Source organism: Indicator indicator, chromosome 29 (assembly GCF_027791375.1).
Source record: "Indicator indicator isolate 239-I01 chromosome 29, UM_Iind_1.1, whole genome shotgun sequence".
Lineage (NCBI taxonomy): Eukaryota > Metazoa > Chordata > Aves > Piciformes > Indicatoridae > Indicator > Indicator indicator.
Genome location: NC_072038.1, coordinates 2,944,697 through 2,962,452, shown reverse-complemented (window position 1 = coordinate 2,962,452; position 17,756 = coordinate 2,944,697). Strand labels below are relative to the sequence as shown.

Sequence of the window (17,756 nt, the reverse complement as noted above, 5' to 3'; positions counted from 1 at the left end):
TGCCTCCGTGGAGAAGCCTCCCTGGGGCTCTGCTGGCACAGCTGCATTTAAGAGGCAGCAGCTCTTGTGCCTCAAAACACAGTCTCACAGTACATTAGAGGTTGGAAGGGACCTCCAGAGATCATCCAGTTCAACCCCCTTGCCAAAGCAGGATCACCCAGGGTAGTCCACACAGGAATGCATCCAGGTGAGTTTTGAAATTCTCCAGAGAAGAAGATTTCACAACCCTCCTGGGCAGCCTGCTCCAGGGCTCTGTCACCCTCACTGTAAAGAAGTTTCTTTACTGAGTTGAGCTGAAACCTTCTCTGTTCAAGTTTGAACCTGTTGTTCCTTGTCTTATTATTGTGCACCACCCAAAAGAGCCTGGCCCCCTCCACTTGACCCCCACCCCTCAGATATTGATAGACATTGATCAGATCCCTCTCAGTCTTCTCTTCTCCACACTAAACAGCCCCAGGGCTCTCAGTCTCTCTTCCCAGGGGAGATGCTCAAGTCCCCTAAGCATCCTCATGGCTCTCCATTGGATTCTCTCCAGCAGGTCTCTGTCTCTCTTGAACTGGGGAGCCCAAAACTGGGCACAGTATTCCAGCTGTGGTCTCCCAGGGCAGAGCAGAAGGGTAGAAGAACCTCCCCAGCCCTGCTGGCCACACTTTTCTTGCTGCTCCCCAGGCTCCCATTGGCTCTCTTGGCCACAAGGGCACATTGCCGTCCCATGCAGAACTTGCTGTCCACCAGCACTCCAAGGTCTTTCCCTGTGGAGCTGCTTTCCAGCAGGGCAGCCCCTAACCTGTCCTGGTGCCTGTTATTATTCCTCCCCAGATGCATCACATGTTGGGGTTTGGCATCACCAATCCCAAAGAGGAAATCCCAAATCCCCAACAAAATCCCCACGTGAAAAGCAAGCAGAGCCTGGCTCGCGGGGGCCCCCTCCGTGGGTGCACGCAGAGTTCAGGTGTGCCAGGCCATTCTGCTGATGCTTATGTCTGTTTGGAGGGAAACTCCTGCTGGGTTTTATGGAAACCCATTTCCCAGCTCTGCTCCATGCAGCACAGAGAGCTGGTTGTGCAAGGCAGGCGTTGGGGGCTGCCCCCCTGCACACACACACACACACAGAGCACGCATGGCCTTACCGTAAGGCACGGGGAACAAAGGCAATCAAGCCCTGAAATGCTTCATTTAAGCCCACACAAACCAAACCAGGCACACACCTACCCTGTTTCCATCAATTAAGCATGGGCCAGAAGTTTACAGAGCAAACAGAAGAGAAGGATCCTGAAATGGTTCCAACCCCAGGTATGAAGTAGAGCTGAAAGTTCAGACGCGGAGCAGCACTTTAAAGAGGCCAAGGAGAGTGAGATGGGGAAAAGAGGGAATTAAAATCTCCAGACCACCTTAAGGCTGCACTCTAATGACACCAAGGGTGGTACAAAGAGGATTGAGGCATATTCCTCCCCTTGGAGACCAACAGGTTAAATATCTCAGTTGTCTTTGTGCCCACTTCAGACATGGAGATTCTCTCCTGAAAGAAGAAACCCTTGACCTCCATTGGCACATCTGCAGTTTCCTACATGAGGAAAAAGTGGGACCCAGGAGGTTTCACTTGAACCTAAGGAGAAAATTCTTTGCCATGAGGGTGCTGGGGACCTGGAGCAGGCTGCCCAGAGATCTTCTGGAGTCTCCTGCTCTGGAGACATTCCAAACCCACCTGGACATTGTGATCCTGGGCAAGCTGCTGTGGGTGCCCTGCTGGGGTTGGACTGGATGATCTCCAGAGGTCCCTTCCAACCCTCACCATTCTGGGATTCTGTGACTCCTATTTCTGAGGGGGTTTATGAATGATTTGCAAAGAAAATGAATGAATGCTTTGCTTTGCAAAGAAAAATTAAAAAGACAGTTTTAACCCATCACGGTGATGAAGGAGAAGTTTTGTATTTTGCCTTTGGAAATAAAAGTAAAAAGAAAAAAAAAAAAAGGTAGGTTCAAGTTTAAAGGAGGAAAAGGTGCTTTACATGTTTTATATATTTATATATATATATGTATAAACCATTTCTCAGACTGTTATCTGCACTATCTGGACAGTGCTCCAAGCTAAAAACCAACTGCAGAGCTTCCTGACCTGACAGCATTAGTGTTACATGAGTTATATTGTTGGCCACTTCTGTTTTGTTTTCTGTTATTGATCCCAGGTCATTAACTCCCAGCCCATTAATTAACAATGTCATCATGTAACTCAAAAAAAAAACCCAACTCAAAACCCAAAAACAAACCAAAACAAAAAAAAAAAAAAAAAAAAACCAAAAAAACACAAACCCCAACAAACCAAATAATGTAACAGTCCTGTGCAGCTGGGATAAATTAATTAGTTTGTGTGAGGTTTGAGTGCTTCTTAAGAAAGCAAAACATAACCAAAACAAAACCCAACCATCCAGGCTGAAGGACCAAGAATGATGCAGAAGCTGCCACCAGCACTGCTGTGCTGTGTCTCTATGTGCTGGGCTACCAGCAGGATGCAGCTGCAGCTCCCAATTCCTGACCAAAAAGCTGATGACCCAGTGGAGAAGAAAAGCCATAAAAGAGAAGATAAGCCAAGATGTCCTGTTGTGGAAAGCAGCTCAAATACCAGGAGCTGCTGTGTGGATGTCTGCAGGTGTGAGCACGCTGGAAGTGCAGAGGCATAGCAGGGATTTGAGGTAATCTGGAAATAGTTTGGAAATCACAGGTCTGCAAGATTTGCAGCTGAGAAAATAGAGTTTGCAGGCAGACCCTTGAGCATCTTGCCTCAAGAGGAAAGGAGTGCAAAAGGCTCAACATTGTCTGTTTTCTAGGCTATATCATAGAGTCGTAAAATTGTTGCATTTGGGAAAGACCTTTAAGATCAGGTCCAGCCATCCTCTAACTCTACCAAGGGTGGTGCTAAATCATGGCCCTCAGCACCACATCTCTGCCTCTTTGAAAAAGCTTCAGAGGTGGGGATTCAGCCTCCCTGAGGAGCCTGTTTCAGTGTTTGAGAACTCTTCCAGTGAAGAATTTTCCTCAAATATCCAACCTGAACCTCCCCTGGTGTAACCTGAGGCCATTTCCTTTGTCCTATCATTTGTTACCATGAGAAGAGACCAATCCCCCCTCCCCCTACAACCTTCTTTCAGGGAGTTGTAGCAACTGAGAAGGTCTCCCCTCAGCCTCCTTTTCCCCAGGCTGAACAACCCCAGTTCCCTCAGCTGCTCCACACAAGACCTGATCTCCTCAAGACACAACCTGAACTTCACAGATGGTTGGCTCCTTTGGGAGCCCAGCCCTGCAGCCACCTTTCTGCACCCCTTCTCTGCAAGGCAAGTCCAGTGCAGAGCACCCAGCACACACCACTACCAAAAGCATCTTTTCCCTTTTCTCTGAATCACCAGGATCACCTCCTGTGCATGGAACCCATGAGGATGGGACCCAGCTTGGCCCCTCCATCCTGCCAGCTCTGCCCACGCACCTGCCACACCTACACAGGCCAAACCACAGCTGGTTTTGTCTCCCCAGAAGCAAAGGCAGCTCCAGGGGGGCTCAGCTGGTGCAGAAACAAAGGACAAATCTTTCCTCTTTTCCCCTCTTTGCATGCACGAGTACAAATCATGAGCACACAGCTGAGAGCTTGCAGTCACACAGGACAAGTGCTGGCATAATTAAACCCCAAGACCAGCACTGCACTATCACTGTTGGCTTTGCTTGTGCCTGTGGAGCAGCTGTGTCATGGGGCAGGGCTGGGCTGGCCACCAGATGAGTGCCAGAGGCTCTTCATGAACCCCTCTGCTTCCCAAAGGGAAAGGAAAGGGAAGAAGGGGGAGACACTGATGGGGTGGGAAAGCAACCCAGCTGGGGTGGAGAGGAGAACAATGCCATGGAATAGAGATGCAGAGACACAAACCAGTGTGGAACCCAACCCCTGATGGCAATGATGGCACCACTGGCACCACTGCTGCTGGGGCAGGAACTAGGCAAGTCCCAGCCTGGACTCAGCAGAAGATGGGAGATGGATTCAGGAGCTGGATTCTGGAACAGCATTCAGGAACACAGGGATCAGGATGGAAGGCAGAAGGGACAGAGTCCTTCTGGAATACTGACCAGGGAAGAAGAGGTTTGACCCTGGGGATCCCTCAACTTGATCCTGAAGATGCCATCCATGGGCTGCAATCCCTTGTTGGGCAGTTGAAGGTAATCTGTCCTGGATGTTCCTCCCCACAGGTGCCACCTCTGCCTTCGTGCCCCCCAAGGTGTGGCAGAAGCTGTGGCAGTGCCCTTGGTGTGCCCAGGAGCAAGTCCAAGGCAGAGCCTTTCTGCAGCCCAGCCCTTGGCAGGAGCTGTTCCCATCAGCTTCTCCCTGCTAGCAGCAGCCCCTGGCTGTGCAGAGCTGCCCTGGGCTGCACAAAGTGCCTCAGTGAGCAGAGCCTGAGCTGGGAAGCCAAACCACTGACCAGAATTGGTTCTGGTCTAGCTCAAACCATGCCAGGCTGCCAGGCTGGGCTCTCCACATCCCCACCACGGCCGAGAGAGGAGCTGTGTCTGAACCCCCTGCCCTCAGCAGAGCAATTCCCTGAGCCGAACACACCAGCGAGCTGTTCCCACAGCTAGCAGGAGACGTCATGCACTTAAGGGGTGAGTTATGTGCATGGGGAGGAAGATTGATATGACAACTAATGCAGTCCTCCTGGTGGCACTTCTGAACAATACAACACTGCTCTCGTTTGGGAGGAACATGCTAATTACCCTTCGCTGGGGAGCCTCCCTCCTCCCACCAGCCACGGAGCATCTCGCCGGCTCTCAGCACGTCTGGCTGCCGCTTTAATCAGCAGCAGCTCCGCGCCGTCGCCAACGCTCCCCAGCCAAGCAGAGAGTAAATGTTGACAAAATACTCCCTGGTGCTCCCATTCCAGAGGCAAAGTTCCTTCTTTGTATCCTGGCTTGCCGGGGACGAACTCTTCTGGGCAGACTTGGGACGTGAGGGTGGCAGCCAGCAAGGACCAGGGCACCCCCGGCAGGGATGTGGGGTTGGTCATGCAAAAAAAACCCAGCCCAAACCCACCACCAAAACTCAAAGCTTTGTGGTCTTCCCTCTCCTCAGGAGGAAGGGAGCCCTCAGCACACAGCGGGGAGCCTGGGGGTGGTAGATTCATAGGGTTGGAAGGGGTTGATTAGCCTGGAGAAGAGGAGGCTCAGGGGAGACCTTATTGCTCTCTGCAACTACCTGAAGGGAGGTCGTAGCCAGGTGGGGGTTGGACTCTTCTCCCAGGCAACCAGCACCAGAACAAGAGGACACAGTCTCAAGCTGTGCCAGGGGAAATTTAGGCTCGAAGTGAGGAGAAATTTCTTCCCAGAAAGAGTAATTGGCCATGGAATGTGCTGCCCAGGGAGGTGGTGCAGTCACCATCCCTGGAGGTGTTCAAAATAAGCTTGGCTGTGGCACTTGGAGCCATGGCTTAGTTGTCAGGAGGTGTTAGGTGTTAGGTAAGAGGTTGGACTTGATGGTCTCTGAGGTCTTCTCCAACGTGGTTGATTCTGTGATTAAAGATCATCCAGTTCCACCCCGCCTGCCATGGGCAGGGACAGATCCCACCAGCCCAGGTTGCTAAAGGCTTCATCCAACCTGGTCTTGAACTCCTCTAGGGAGGAGATATCCACAACCTCCCTGGGCAATCTCTTTCAGTGTCTCAGCACCCTCACTCTAAAGCATTTCTTCCTATTTTCCAACCTAAATCTCCCCTCCTCAAGCTTCAATCCATTCCCTCTCATCCTATCACTACAAGCCCTTGTAAGAAGTCATGTCCCTGTTGTCACCAACTCTCCCAATGGCCTTAGCTGAGTCATTTTGCCTCTTGCAGAACAATGACACTGTGCACAGGAGAGACAAGGGGTGGCTTCAGAAGATAATTCCTATTTTAGCCTCAGGAATGCTTCCACATCAGAGAGAAGCTAAAATAATCATCAAGCACTGAATGATTCATCACTCCCAGGACCTTCCCCCACGTCCAGGATGAGGTGGCCACTGTGGTGGGTCCCATGCAGACATCTCTGCCCCTGTGGTTACAGAGTAATTGCAGCCCAGAGGCATGCCCTAGACACACACACTGTGCTTCAAGGAGCTGGGGCAAATCCATTCCTGGGGGGATGGCAGAGGAATTCCTCAGTGTGGTTGTGTTGCTGCAGCAAGCAACCAAATGTGCTGAGGAAGGACCAGGCAGGGTGAGCCCATGAGCCTGAGACCTGCTGTGGGGTCAGAGTGAGCACAGCACCAGCACTGACCTGTCCAGCCCAAACTTCCTTCCCTCTGAATCTGGGGGGCCTTTTGCCAAACAGCTAATAGCCAAGATGGGCTGTGGGATGTCCTCTCCAGGGTGATGTGTCCCAAACCCTGAACATTCCTGCAACCAAACAGGGAATTCCCCACTCTGCTGCTCTCACTGTGCCCATGAGCTTGCAGAAGAATCCTCCCCCATGATCATTTTAAGAGCCCAAATCCCTAATCTTCTCCTTACTCCTAGGTACATCCATCTCCTTCAACACTGCAGGAAAGCCAAGTGCCTGCAAAGGCAGAGGGCAAGGCCAGAAGCAGCTGCTGCAGGCAATCCACCTCCATACCTTCCCCAAAAATGTCCTGGCTCCTTCCCTGCTCTGCCAGCCTGCAGGTCCCTCCATTCCTCTCCCCTTCTTGCTCCCACTGGTGCTCACTGAGGCAGAGGGTCCAACTTCCCCTTCCCATCCCTGTGCCCCCTAATCTAGTTCGTTGGATGCAAATTACACAACACCAGAGCTATGTTAATTAACAACTCATTAATTTTTCAGTTCACTGCTTTGAATAAGAAATAAAAAAGCCTTTGTCATTGTGGCCACTGAAACTTGGTTTCACCTGAGCTGCAGAGTTAGAATCAGAGACTTGTTAGGGTTGGAAGGGACCTCAAGGCTCAGCCAGTTCCAACCCCCCTGCCATGGGCAGGGACACCTCACACTACAGCAGGTTGCTCACAGCCACATCCAGCCTGGCTGCAAACACCTCCAGGGATGAGGCTTCCACCACCTCCCTGGGCAACCTGTGCCAGTGTCTCACCACCTTTATGCTGAAGAATTTCTTCCTAACATCCAATCTGACTCTCCCCATTTCTAGTTTTGCTCCATTCCCCCCCAGTCCTATCACTCCCTGACACCCTACAAAGTTCCTCCCCAGCTTTCTTGGAGCCCCCTTCAGATACTGGAAGGCCACAATTAGGTCACCTTGGAGCCTTCTCTTCTCCAGACTGAACAGCCCCAACTCTCTCAATCTGTCCTCATAGGAGAGGAGCTCCAGCCCTCTGCTCATCCTTGTGGCACTTCCCTGGAGTCACCATCACTGGAGGTCTGTAAGAAAAGATTTGATGTGGCACTGTGTGGCAGGGTTTAGCTGATGTCATGGTGTTAGGTCATAGGCTGGACTTGATGATCTCAGAGTTCTTTTTTCCAGCCTCAATAATTTGTGGTTCTGTGCTTCTGTGAAACCAAGATGCTAGAAACTGTTCTGGATATTGATTACAGCACATTTGCTGCTTTTACAGCTCCAGATGCTGCATTCACTGCAGTGCACAAGAGCATTGTCTTCTTTGAAACAGAGTGACTTGCTCCTGTCCCTTGTGGTTTGAAAGAAGAGCACCCACAGGAAACAAGCACATCCTGAGCACTTGGAATCCAAGCAGTAAATGACAAACCACAAACTTACTGGGTCTAAAAATACATCTTTTAATTTGAAAGTTGATCTCAGGAGTGTTCAGGCTGACTCAGTGCTCTCTTGCCTACTGTCTTTTCATGTTTCCAGGCTGGAGCACAGACAGCACTGCTCTTACCTTTCTCAGGAGCACTCACTTTGGGGTTTGGTGTTCCCACTTCCTCAGTGCTGAAGCTGGATGTGACACAGCTGTCCCCACCCCAGCACAAAGCAGTCTGTGACTAGTGGCAGGACTGGGGGGAATGGAGCAAAACTAGAAATGGGTGGATTCAGATTGGATGTTAGGAAGAAATTCTTCAGCATAAAGGTGGTGAAACACTGGAACAGGTTGCCCAGGGAGGTGGTGGAAGCCTCATCCCTGGAGGTTTTTGCAGCCAGGCTGGATGTGGCTGTGAGCAACCTGCTGTAGTGTGAGGTGTCCCTGCCCATGGCAGGGGGGTTGGAACTGGATGAGCCTTGAGGTCCCTTCCAACCCTGACAATTCTGTGATTCAATACACCTGCTTGGATCACTTCCCCAGTTCCTACAGCAGGCAGATCTGCTGCCTGCCTTGGTTCCAGCCTCATTTCTTTTTAGCCAGTTCCTCCCTGTTTCACAGTCTCTGGGTATCTGCTTTTGTCCTCATAATAAATCCATCTCTGGTGCCATCCTCATTTCTCATCCTCATACAATTTTGAGGCCCTGAGCTCCATCCCTTCTCAAGTCTGCTCCTCTGCCTCCCTCGTGCTGCTCATCTCTGCTCTCAGTTGCTTCCCGTCAAACCTTTGGTCCTAACTTTCTTTCTTTTTTTCTTTTTTTAAAGTGGTTTATGACTTCTTCAATTTAGGAAGAGGTTACCTGAAGGATGCTGGAGTTTGTCTTGTGAGTTTTTCCAGCAAGGTTATAAATCTGCTGGTGAAACATGAATCTGATGAGGGCTTTGAGGGGGAACAGGCCTTCCAGTCCTAACAGGCTGCAGATGCCTCTGCTTATGGATCTCAGATGAGGTCTATTTAAATGCAATTTATTTCCTTTGGAATGCATAACAGGTGGGGATGCTATGGGGATTCTTCAAGGGCAGCAAGTGAGCTGGTCAAGGTGGTACCCTTAAACATGTGCAACCTGAGGATCTTACAAAGCCTTTTCCAACCAAAACCATTCCATGAGTCTACTTTATTCCAACCTTAAATCCTGTTACCTTGCAGAAAATCCCCCTGTCCAACAGAAGGATGTGATCCAGAGTGGTCAAATGGCATCCAGGGACTGGATTAATCCCAGGAAACCACACTATCCAACCTGCCCACCTTCACCACAGAGAAGACAAGCCAAAGCTTGTCTAGCAGGAGGCACCAGGACCCATCCCATAGCAGGGGACACACATGTGAAGGGAAGGAGAGAGTGAGGCAGCTGTCCAACACATGGTAGTGGTTACCCAGAACGTGCTGACAAGATTACATTCATCCAAAAATACCTAATGGGCAGTTACATGCTCCAGGTAGCAGCAGGACAGGGGGACCCCAGGCTGGAGTCTGCCCTTGCCATCTGCCCTTGCCTCAGGAAGGATGCACTGGCAATTAGCTGCAAATAGTCCCCCTCAGCACCCATTTTGAGTGCTGAAAACCAAAGTCCTGCAGTCTGCCTCATATTCAGAGGTAGCAGCAGCATAGGATCTGCCTGTGAAGCTGAGCTGTTCTCTCAGGGTGGATTTAAACACAGAGCAACAGGAGATCATTTCTCTCAGTCCCATCTCTGCTTCCCTACTTGGGTGCAGCCACACCCAGCAGTGGGGATTCACAGAATCATCACAGAATCACAGAATGTTAGGGGTTGGAAGGGACCTTGAAAGATCATCCAGTTGAACTCCCCCTGCCAGAGCAGTAAGAACTTTGCAAGTACAAAAGAATTTGTATTTGCCAGCACCTCCAGAAGAAGTCTTGTTCAACATCTCCAGTCTTGTTCAACATCTCCAGTCTTGTTCAGTATCTCCAGTCTTGTTTAACATCTCCAGTCTTGTTTAACATCTCCAGTCTTGTTCAACATCTCCAGTCTTGTCCAACCTCTTTGTTGGTGCCATGGACAGAGGCATTGAGTGCACCCTCAGCAAGTTTGCTGATGACACCAAGCTGTGTGGTGCAGCAGACAGGCTGGAGGGAAGGGATCCATCCAGAGGGACCTGGACAGGCTGCAGAGCTGGGCACAAGCCAACCTCAGGAGGTTCAACAAGACCAAGTGCAAGGTCCTGCAGCTGGGTCGAGGCAATGCCAAGCACAAATCCAGGCTGGGCAGGGACTGGCTGGAAAGCAGCCCTGAGGAGAGGGACTTGGGGGTGCTGGTGGAGGAGAAGCTCAACAGGAGCTGTCAATGAGCACTTGCAGCCCAGAGAGCCAAGCAGAGCCTGGGCTGCAGCAAGAGAAATGTGGCCAGCAGGTCAAGGGAGGTGATTCTCCCCCTCTGCTCCACTCTGCTGAGACCACACCTGGAGTACTGCATCCAGTTCTGGAGCCTCCATTCCAAGGGATATGAACATGCTAGAAGGTGTCCAGAGAAGGGCCATGAGGATGTGCAGAGAGTTGGAGCTGCTCTGCTATGAGGACAGACTGAGAGAGTTGGGGCTGTTCAGTCTGGAGAAAAGAAGGCTCCAAGGTGACCTTCTTGTGGCCTTCCAGCATCTGAAGGGGGCTCCAAGAAAGCTGGGGAGGGACTTTTTAGGCTATCAGGGAGTGACAGGACAGAGGGGAATGGAATAAAGCTGGAAGTGGGGAGATTCAGACTGGACATGTAGAAAAAGTTGTTCCCCATGAGAGTGGTGAGAGCCTGGAATGGGTTGTGCAGGGAGGTGGTTGAGGCCCCATCCCTGGAGGTGCTTAAGGCCAGACTGGATGAGGCTCTGGCCAGCCTGCTGTAGTGTGAGGTGTCCCTGCCCATGGCAAGGGGCTTGGAACTGGCTGATCCTTGTGGTCCCTTCCAACCCTGAATGATTCTATGATTCTATGAAATAGCAGAGATGTATTAAATTGCCACTGTCCCCAGGGAACCTGCACCATCACCCACTGCCAGCACCTCACCCACATCCTAAACACTGCCCAGGGAGCCCAGTTTGCATCCCATCCACCTCAGCACCTCAGCATCCCCCATGCCAGAAAGCCAAGGAGGTGAACGCAGTTTTGTGAAGTTGGAGCACTAAAGCCCCAGAAATAAAGGTCAGCCAAAGCCTGCCCACTGTGCTCTTGACTGCATCTACAAGAAAACATTCTTCAGCCCCACCTACTGGCGTCTTATCTCCCGGCTCTTCCCAGCAGTAAAACCTCTCCCCAAGCCGAGATGCAGCTCTCCCCAAGCCGGCACCCTGCCCCCCAGCACTGCCCTTGAACACCCCTCTGGCTGAGGGCAACCTGGCAGGGGCTCCATTCCCATCTCTCCCCATTAAAGCAGGACACCATGGGCTTTATGGAGAAGGGACATGGACAAAAGCCATCAGTTAGGCAGGCACATAAAGAAAGAATAACCTTTGGACAAGCTTTTCCTGAAAATGCAGCATTTCCTTGGAACTGAGTCCAGTGGGGAGAGTTATTATGGGAAGATTTACTTCCACTGGGATGCCAGGCTTTTAATATCAGCCTTTTAAATAATGCACACTTAAAAAGGTTATTTTACTGTGAGAAAAGGTTAACACCACTGTTAGTTCTCTCCTGCCTAGCCTGGATCAAGTGCCTTACGACATCCACTGTAGAAGAAATGAATGTGGCTGAATGTGAACCTGGCTCGGGCACAGAGCAGCAGACAGTGGCAGTGGATGAAGGCCAGAAGTGGGGGTGCACAGACAGGCTGTCTTGCTGCAGAGCTTCCACCTTCCAGAGGTCCTGGGGAAGAGGCCCAGCTTGGTGGTTGTAGATCTTCTGAATTTACCATTCCATGTAGCATCACAGAATCACAGGATGCTAGGGGCTGGAAGGGACCTCAGATCACCCAGTTCCAGCACCCTGCCAGAGCAGGATCACCTAGAGAAGGTCACACAGCAACACATCCAGGTGGGTCTCAAATAGCTCTAGACAAGGAGACTCCACAACCTCTCTGGGCAGCCTGCTCCAGGGCTCTGTCACACTCACAGTGAAAAAGTTTCCCCTTCTGTTGCCATGGAGCCTCCTCTGCTCCAGCTTGCCCCCATTGCCCCTTGTCCTATCACTGGACATCCCTGAGCAGAGCCTGGCTCTGTCCTCCCAACACTGCCCTGCACATCTTTATCAACAGGAATGAGGTCACCCCTCAGGCTCCTCTGCTCCAAGCTCCCTCAACCTGTCCTCAGCAGGGAGATGTTCCTCTCCCTTCAGCATCTTTGTGGCTCTGCACTGGACTCTTTCAAGCAGTTCCCTGAAGTCCTTTTTGAACTGAGGGGTCCCAGAACCGGACAGAATATTCCAGGTTCCAGAATCATAGAATTGTTTGTGTTGGAAAAGACCTCTAAGATCGAGTCCAGCTTTTGACCTAACACCACCATGGCCATTAAACCACCACCTTTTTTTGGTGAAATTTCTTTTCTTTCCTTATGGCTTCAACCAGGACCCATATTCCTAACTCCAGGGTACAAGAAATCTTTTACCTCACTGAAAAGCACCTTCTAGCAATGGCCTGAACAAACAGTTAGGGACTTTGCTGTTTCCTATAGGATGAGCTGGTAAAATGAAAGGTCTGAGAAAGCAAAACCCTGGGTGAAAAAGATGTTTTTCTGCAAGAAAAACTGTTCCTGCAGGAGACTATATTACTCCTGGGCTGTATTACCCTCACCTGGGTATGTGCAGAGGAAATAAAAAGAGGGATGTGAGAATATTCAATCAGCACAAACTTTTCTAGGCTGGTGCCTGCTGATGGAAGGTCCACCAAGCTGCAGGCTCAGGCAGGGCTGGGGTTAAACAAACCATCTCATGAGTAAACCATCTCATGGACTCTGGTTTGGTGCCGTGCCAATGACTGCATTGTACAATCTTCTATTTGCACCACTGCACCACGACTTTGTCCTGCAATCCTGCAACATGCTGACCAGCCCCATGGAGAAGCAGCTGCTTGGCCAAGCTCTGGTGCACCTGCAGGTGGGGTGAGCATGGCTGTGCCCCCAGCTGAGGGATTTTAGGTGGGTCTGGATGGATATCTCAGGTATGGAGCGCTGTAGCTGTGAGTTATTTCAGCTTTACTGCTAGTTAGCTAATGAGGCTCCTGACTAAATCATTAGCTCTGTCTGCTCCCTGTTAACCTTTCCTCCTGGTCTCATCAAGAGATATGAGGAAACATGCATCATACAGAAGGGGAAGGTCTATCTTTTTATTCTTTGATTTACTGAGGTACTACCCTGCAACGCTTTCTGGGACGTAGCTCTTCCCCACTATAACCCTCCTGTCTCTGGCAATATTACAGCTGGGAAAAATTTATCTCACTTAGTGGGGGAAAAGGGTGGCCTAGGGAGGAAGGGAGGGAAGGACTTGCTGATTCCAGCCCTAGGATTAGATTTCTTCAAGCAGGAGAAGTTGATAGATGGGAGGTTTAGAGGGGATCCGCTGGGAGCGGCGCAGTCAGCTCTGCGGTGTGCTTTGTGCAATCCCAGCACATTCTGCAGCTCGTGTGTGGTTTGACTCACATTTAATTTACTTCAGAGGAGCTTTTCTTTGCATTTGGGCTTGTTGTGTAGTGACATCAGATATACCTGCATGCACACAGTGATGAGCAAGGGGAAAGATTCTCTCTGTGGCCCGTTTTCCCTCTGGAGTATCCATGGGGATGAGAGAGTTGCACAAGGCAAGGCTACACCAGTAGCAAGGCAGGGAACTGACTCTCCAAAGTGTTTGTTTAATACTTCTGCAACCTGCTAGAGCAAGAAAGGACTCTCCAACTTAGTAAATCCTTTAGGATCTTGGAGTTGTTTTACACATTCCACTTGGATTTGTCTCAACTAACTTCCAAAGGCTTTTCTTGTGGCACATCTCTCAGTCATATTCCCACAGAAGGGAATATGTTTAAGACTGGCTGCTTCAATGGTCAAGCTGTGGTCAGATGCTTGAGACAAGCCAAAGAATTCACTGTCATCACTCTGCACATCTCATTTCAAATACAGAATCACAGAATCATAGAATTGTTAGGGTTGGAAGGGGCCTCAAGGCTCATCCAGTTCCAACCCCCCTGCCATGGGCAGGGACACCTCACACTCCAGCAGGTTGCTCACAGCCACATCCAGCCTGGCTGCAAAAACCTCCAGGGATGAGGCTTCCACCACCTCCCTGGGAAACCTCTGCCAGTCTCTCACCACCCTCATGGGGAAGAATTTCTTCCTAACATCCAATCTGAATCTACCCATTTCTAGTTTTGCTCCCTTCCCCCTAGTCCTATCTTTACCTGACACCCTAAAAAGTCCCTCCTGCTGGAGCAGGAAAGGACTCTCCAACTTACTAAATCCTTCAGGATCTTGGACTTGTTTTACAGTTTTTCCTTGGGTTTTTCTGTCCTGTGGATGTGTGAGCAGCTCAGCTTTTCCTAACTGTCCTGCTAGGAGAGGAAAGCTAAAAGGGATGCCCCAGTGCACTGCTAAACAACCTGCTCCCAAATCTGTCCTAACTTAGAAGTATCACTTTGGGCTTGGCCTGACTCTGGGGTCAGCTGTGTTGGCCAGAGGGTCTTCACCCACACTTAGCAGAGTCAAGCTTTTGAGTTGCAATCACCTGATTTATTACTTGGTGAAAGAAAGAAAGAAGGAAAGAAAGAAAGAAGGAAAGAAAGAAAGGAAGAAAGAAAGGAAGAAAGGAAGAAAAGAAGGAAAGAAGGAAAGAAAGAAGGAAAGAAGGAAGGAAAGAAGAAAGAAGGAAAGAAGGAAAGAAAGAAGGAAAGAAAGAAAGAAGGAAAGAGAAAGAAAGAAAGAAAGAAGAAAAGAGAAAGAAAGAAAGAAAGAAAGAAGGAAAGAGAAAGAAAGAAAGAAAGAAAGAAAGAAGGAAAAAGAAAGAAAGAAAGAAAGAAGGAAAGAGAAAGAAAGAAAGAAAGAAAGAAAGAAAGAAAGAAAGAAAGAAAGAAAGAAAGAAAGAAAGAAAGAAAGAAGGAAAGAAAGAAAGAAAGAAAGAAGGAAAGAAAGAAAGAAGGAAAGAAAGGAAAGAAGGAAAGAAAGAAAGAAAGAAAGAAAGAAAGAAAGAAAGAAAGAAAGAAAGAAAGAAAGAAAGAAAGAAAGAAAGAAAGAAAGAAAGAAAGAAAGAAAGAAAGAAAGAAAGAAAGAAAGAAAGAAAGAAAGAAAGAAAGAAAGAAAGAAAGAAAGAAAGAAAGAAAGAAAGAAAGAAAGAAAGAATCAACCTACCTCCCACAGTGTGTGGCAGAGCTGTGCTCTGATGAGGTGAGCTGGATTTGAAAGAGGCTGGTAAAGAATAAGATTCATAACTGCTGTAATTACACAGGTTAGCAAGTGGGGTGATGAAGTTCTGAATCTGGGAACCAGAGCTGACCTGTTAGTGTCCAGCCAGCCCTGGGACAGCTGAGCCTGGTGATTAATGCTGTGGGGATTCACTTCTCTAATGATTTTTGGGAAGCTGGTCCATCACCTCAACTTGTTTGCACCTGTAGCTCAGCCTGATGGGTTTTGCTGGCTGGGCTGGCTTGTTAGGCTTGTTTGATTGCTCTGCTGAATTTATCACTCTCACCTGGGTACATGCAGAGGAAGGAAGATAAGGGATGTGAGAATACCCAAAGCAACATCATGGATGAAAACTGAGGCAAACAGGAGGACAACTCATGCAGTTCACAATGCAAGTGTGAGGACTTGTTAACTGAGGGACCAATTAAATTCCAGCTAGGTGGGTTAGAAAGATCAACCATGCCTAGGCAACCCTGGTGTCTCCCTTTGCACATTGCAAGATGTTCTGCACCTTGTTAACTTTGTTTTGCTGTCCCTTTGGCACAGCATGATGCAGGCAGCTGGAGCATTTCTTTGCAGCATTGCCTGCCATGGTCTTGCAACACAGAATCATAGAATTGTCAGGGTTGGAAGGGACCACAAGGATCATCCAGTTCCAACCCCCCTGCCATGGGCAGGGACACCTCACACTACAGCAGGTTGCTCACAGCCACATCCAGCCTGGCTGCAAAAACCTCCAGGGATGAGGCTTCCACCACCTCCCTGGGCAACCTGTGCCAGTGTCTCACCACCCTCATGGTGAAGAATTTCTTCCTAATGTCTAATCTAAATCTCTGCTCCTCTAGTTTTGATCCATTCCCCCAGTCCTATCACCTCACACCCTAAAGAGTCCCTCCCCAGCTTTCTTGTAGCCCCCTTCAGATATTAGAAGGCCACAAGAAGGTCTCCTCAGAGCCTTCTCCTCTCCAGACTGAAGAGTCCCAACTCTCTCAGTCTGCCTCCATAGGAGAGGTGCTCCAGCCCTCTGCTTATCCTCATGGCCCTTCTCTGGACATGCTCCAACATGGGCTGTTGGATGTCATTCTGAACAGCCACCATCTCCTTGAAAGGTGGACAAGGGAAGAAATGTAAGATTTTATATGTATATTTATATACAGCTAAATTATCTGTTGGAGAGTTGATCTTGGAGGTTGTGTGTGATCAGTGGTGGTGGGGTTGAAGCATATGGGGATTTAGGGGGAACAGGGAGGCTGGAAGCCACTCCAAGGCTGCAGGACACTTCTAGATCTTGGTGGCTTTGCTGTATCCAGGGGTGGTGTGTGTCCCCTTTGTATGTCAGCAGCTCTTCACCACATGTCTACATCACACCAACTCTTTACAGCTCCAGGAGCTGTAGGATCCTTCTAGGTCTTTGTGCCTCTGCTGTAACCCAGGGTGATGGGTGTCAGCTTTACACATCACCAGCCCTTCACCCCATGTCTCCATTCCACCAACTCTTTCCAGCCCCAGGAGCAGACTTGAGCACGGATGAGCAGTTCTCAATGCACACTCCTCAGGAATGAGCTCCTGCTGGTCTAATCTTTTCTCTTCCCTGCAAGGAGAGGAGAAGAGCAGAGAGAGGGCCAAGTGAGATGGAGTGGAAAGGAGTGAAAGGAAAGGCAACGCTTTCTGGAGGCACTGCAGCACAAGGAGAGAGCAACACCTCATATTCCACTGCAGCACGGTGGTCTTGAGGGCAGAGCAGAAAGCCTCCCAAAATAAGGCTTTGCAGAGCACCATACTCAAGCAAAACCACCCCTTCCACGGCTTCCCACCACCTGTGACATTCGTGGGGACACCACCGGGGCCGTGCCCTTGTGTGCAGGGCAATACTGGGCAGCGCGGGGACGCCCGCGCAGGGCGAGGAGCCGCCGGCGGCGCAGCCCGGCAGCTGCGGAGGTGTGGAATGCTGACACACCAGCTGCCAGCACCATTTACATCAGCGAGATTGCTCTCCCAGGACAATAATGGATGTAGGACAAATGATGATGGCGAGCTGGAAGTGCTATTACTCATTATTGAAACTTTGGATGGCTCTCTGGCCAGTGCTAAAACGATAAAGCCGGCAGCCGGCGGACAAGCCCTCGCTCACCTCTGCCACCGAGCTAAAAGCTTTCGGAGGGGGAACGGGAGTGCCATAAATCTTCAGGCTGACAGTTAACATTTGTCAGAGAAACACTTTGGACTTGTTTTTTAATCTCTTCTTTTCAGGGAGTTCATCATAACAAATAACCAGTGCCGTGGAGCCGGCCAGAGAATCCCCCACCTCTTCCCCGGCTCCAAATGGAATCTCCAAGCAGCTCCTTGACAGGACAAGGGGCAGCTCGGTGCAGCAATGCCTCTATGGTGCACTGTGTGGTCCCCCAGCTGCTCCTAAATGGATGGAGCCCTTGCAGTGTTTACATGTGCTGCAGTGACACAGGGGCAGCCAAATGTTTTAACTTCTATTTTTTCTTTCTTTCTTTTTTTTTCTTATTTTTTCTCTTTTTCTTTTCTTATTTTTTCTTTTTTTTTTTCCTGATCCTTTTTTTTTCTGTTTTTTTTTTCTTTTTTTCTTTTTTTCTTTTTTTCTTTTTTTTTTTTTAAGCTGTCCATTAATCTTCCTCAGGGCTTGGGAGGAAAAGTAAATTA

At 49.6% G+C, this 17,756-nt stretch overlaps 1 protein-coding gene across 1 annotated transcript in view; it reads left to right on the top strand.

Annotated features, from left to right (window-relative positions):
* Positions 1-12,672: 12,672 nt before the first annotated feature.
* The window catches only part of SHISA6 (shisa family member 6), an 18,707-nt gene continuing 13,623 nt past the window's right edge, over positions 12,673-17,756 (top strand). Inside the window, exons 1-2 of the mRNA XM_054394051.1 lie at positions 12,673-12,800; positions 16,951-17,024. Of these exons, the coding sequence (XP_054250026.1) occupies positions 12,673-12,800; positions 16,951-17,024 (202 nt within the window). The remainder of the gene's footprint in view (positions 12,801-16,950; positions 17,025-17,756) is intronic.